At 38.8% G+C, this 2,020-nt stretch overlaps 1 protein-coding gene across 1 annotated transcript in view; it reads left to right on the forward strand.

Moving 5' to 3' along the window:
* Window positions 1-218: 218 nt before the first annotated feature.
* Window positions 219-2,020, forward strand: part of SARC_03300 (hypothetical protein) — a gene marked incomplete at its 5' end in the record, with an annotated part of 3,092 nt that continues 1,290 nt past the window's right edge. Inside the window, 4 exons of the mRNA XM_014302894.1 lie at window positions 219-359; window positions 706-919; window positions 1,430-1,524; window positions 1,793-1,942. Of these exons, the coding sequence (XP_014158369.1) occupies window positions 219-359; window positions 706-919; window positions 1,430-1,524; window positions 1,793-1,942 (600 nt within the window). The remainder of the gene's footprint in view (window positions 360-705; window positions 920-1,429; window positions 1,525-1,792; window positions 1,943-2,020) is intronic.

A 2,020-nucleotide genomic window follows, 5' to 3' on the forward strand; every position in this document is an offset into this window, starting at 1 on the left:
TATAGTGTGTAGGTATATATTATATATTTATGCATTTTCAGTTTGCCATATACATACCTTATTCATGCCATGCATATACATTTACGTATTTATCTAGCATATATGCTGCCTCACTATGTGAAACCTTCGTCTGTGAAACTCCACAGTCACTACCTTATATCGGCACATGTATGTCCTTGGACGTATACGTGCATTCCTATCTTCGTACCTAAACATAGCATTGCCATCTTTCCATGCTAACATACGCAGACTGTATACTCAAGAGTATGTGTCTATCACGCTGGACTCGCTCATCTTCAAACGCAAGGAGCCCGGACCAGACAACTATGGAATCGCATTGTATGCAGAGAAGGGGATTGGTAAGCGATACATTCTTGTATATATATATATATATATATATATATGTATGTATGTATATGTATATATATATATGTATGTATATGTATATATATATATATATGTATATATATTTATAGTAAAACCGTTTAAAGGACGGGATAGGCACGGAGTCGACTACATATATATATATGTGTGTGTGTGTGTGTTTGTGTATTCTAACCGTATGATGTACATACACACCTACACTTAACTCTGCTACCCGTTCTCTATTTGCAATTCTTACTGGGGGACGGGGGATACTCCTACGGGAGAGCGTTGCCTGGGCCCACTCACATCACATATCACCCCAATATTCTTACTATTCAGGGCTGGATGTAATCAGAAGTGGTTTCGTGGGTCTGCGTTCCCCGGCTAAGGGTGCCAGTGCTATATATATCCACATGGCCGCGGATAGTGTGCTGATAGACTCTGATTCATACTTTACTGGCAATAGTGTATCGGATGCTGGGTGTGTGGAGCCCTACTGCATTGCACCGTGGGATGGTCCGGACCAACACTTGTGCCCCGACGAGTGTTTTGGGTATGTGGGGTGTGTGCGTATGGACGTATACTTATAGACGTGGGAGGTACTTATGTACATTTACTTTATATATATATATCTTTATATATCTATATGTATATATATATATATGTTTATGTATGAAACTATATGACGTACATACTTTGTGGATATACATAGATTTATATAGACTTGCGAGTTGAATGTGTACATAATATATATGTTATATATAGGTTCATATGACTATAGTATGAACACATTGATACACATCAGAATTTGGACATGTTCCTTCTTTATTGATACAGTAAATGCTGACTGTGTGCCTTCCTATTGTGTCATACCTTGGGTTCTGCTGATTACTAGTACTACATAAAGTTGTGCTTCATACAGAAGCCCTGAAAGTCTGATATAACTTGGGTGGCAATTTATTATTTTACTCCTCTTTTACAATTCCATCTCAAATAATCCAATAACATATGGCGACTCTTAAATAATCTTCTTGTAATCTTCTCTTTGACTATCTTCGTCTAGTGGTGGTGGTGCCGTGTGGCTGAATAGCTGTTACGGATCGACGAAGGTTTCAATAGCGGCGAGATTCAATAACAACTACCTCGAGTTCGGCCATGGTATGTGAGCTGTTCTTGAACAGGCTTCTATACGAGTGTTTAGGTATGTATATATGTGTATTATGTATGTGTATGTATATATGTATTCCATATATGTATATATATACTCGCGTACGTGCCTGCATACATACGCACATACATACATCGTGCATGCATACCTATTGCCTAAGTATATGCTAGCAACCGCTGCAATGGATAGCAGCGCTCTACACACCGACTTACGCGGACATAAAAAAGCATGCTTACAATCTTATTCATACATATATAGGTATGGGTGGCGCTATATTCATGGACTGGATCGAGTGTCCCGTGACTATCACAGGCACATACGAAAACAACACCGCATCCGATGGAGGGGCTATACACATTGAAAGTCTCCAAAGCTCAGCTAAACTCAATGTAACCGCGACGTTCACAGGTATGTGGCTGTCCGTATAGGCTGTAGAAAGAGAATTTGTATTGTGATATATATATAGGTATATAGGTATATATATAT

Source organism: Sphaeroforma arctica (assembly GCF_001186125.1).
Source record: "Sphaeroforma arctica JP610 unplaced genomic scaffold supercont1.166, whole genome shotgun sequence".
Taxonomy (NCBI): Eukaryota; class Ichthyosporea; order Ichthyophonida; genus Sphaeroforma; species Sphaeroforma arctica.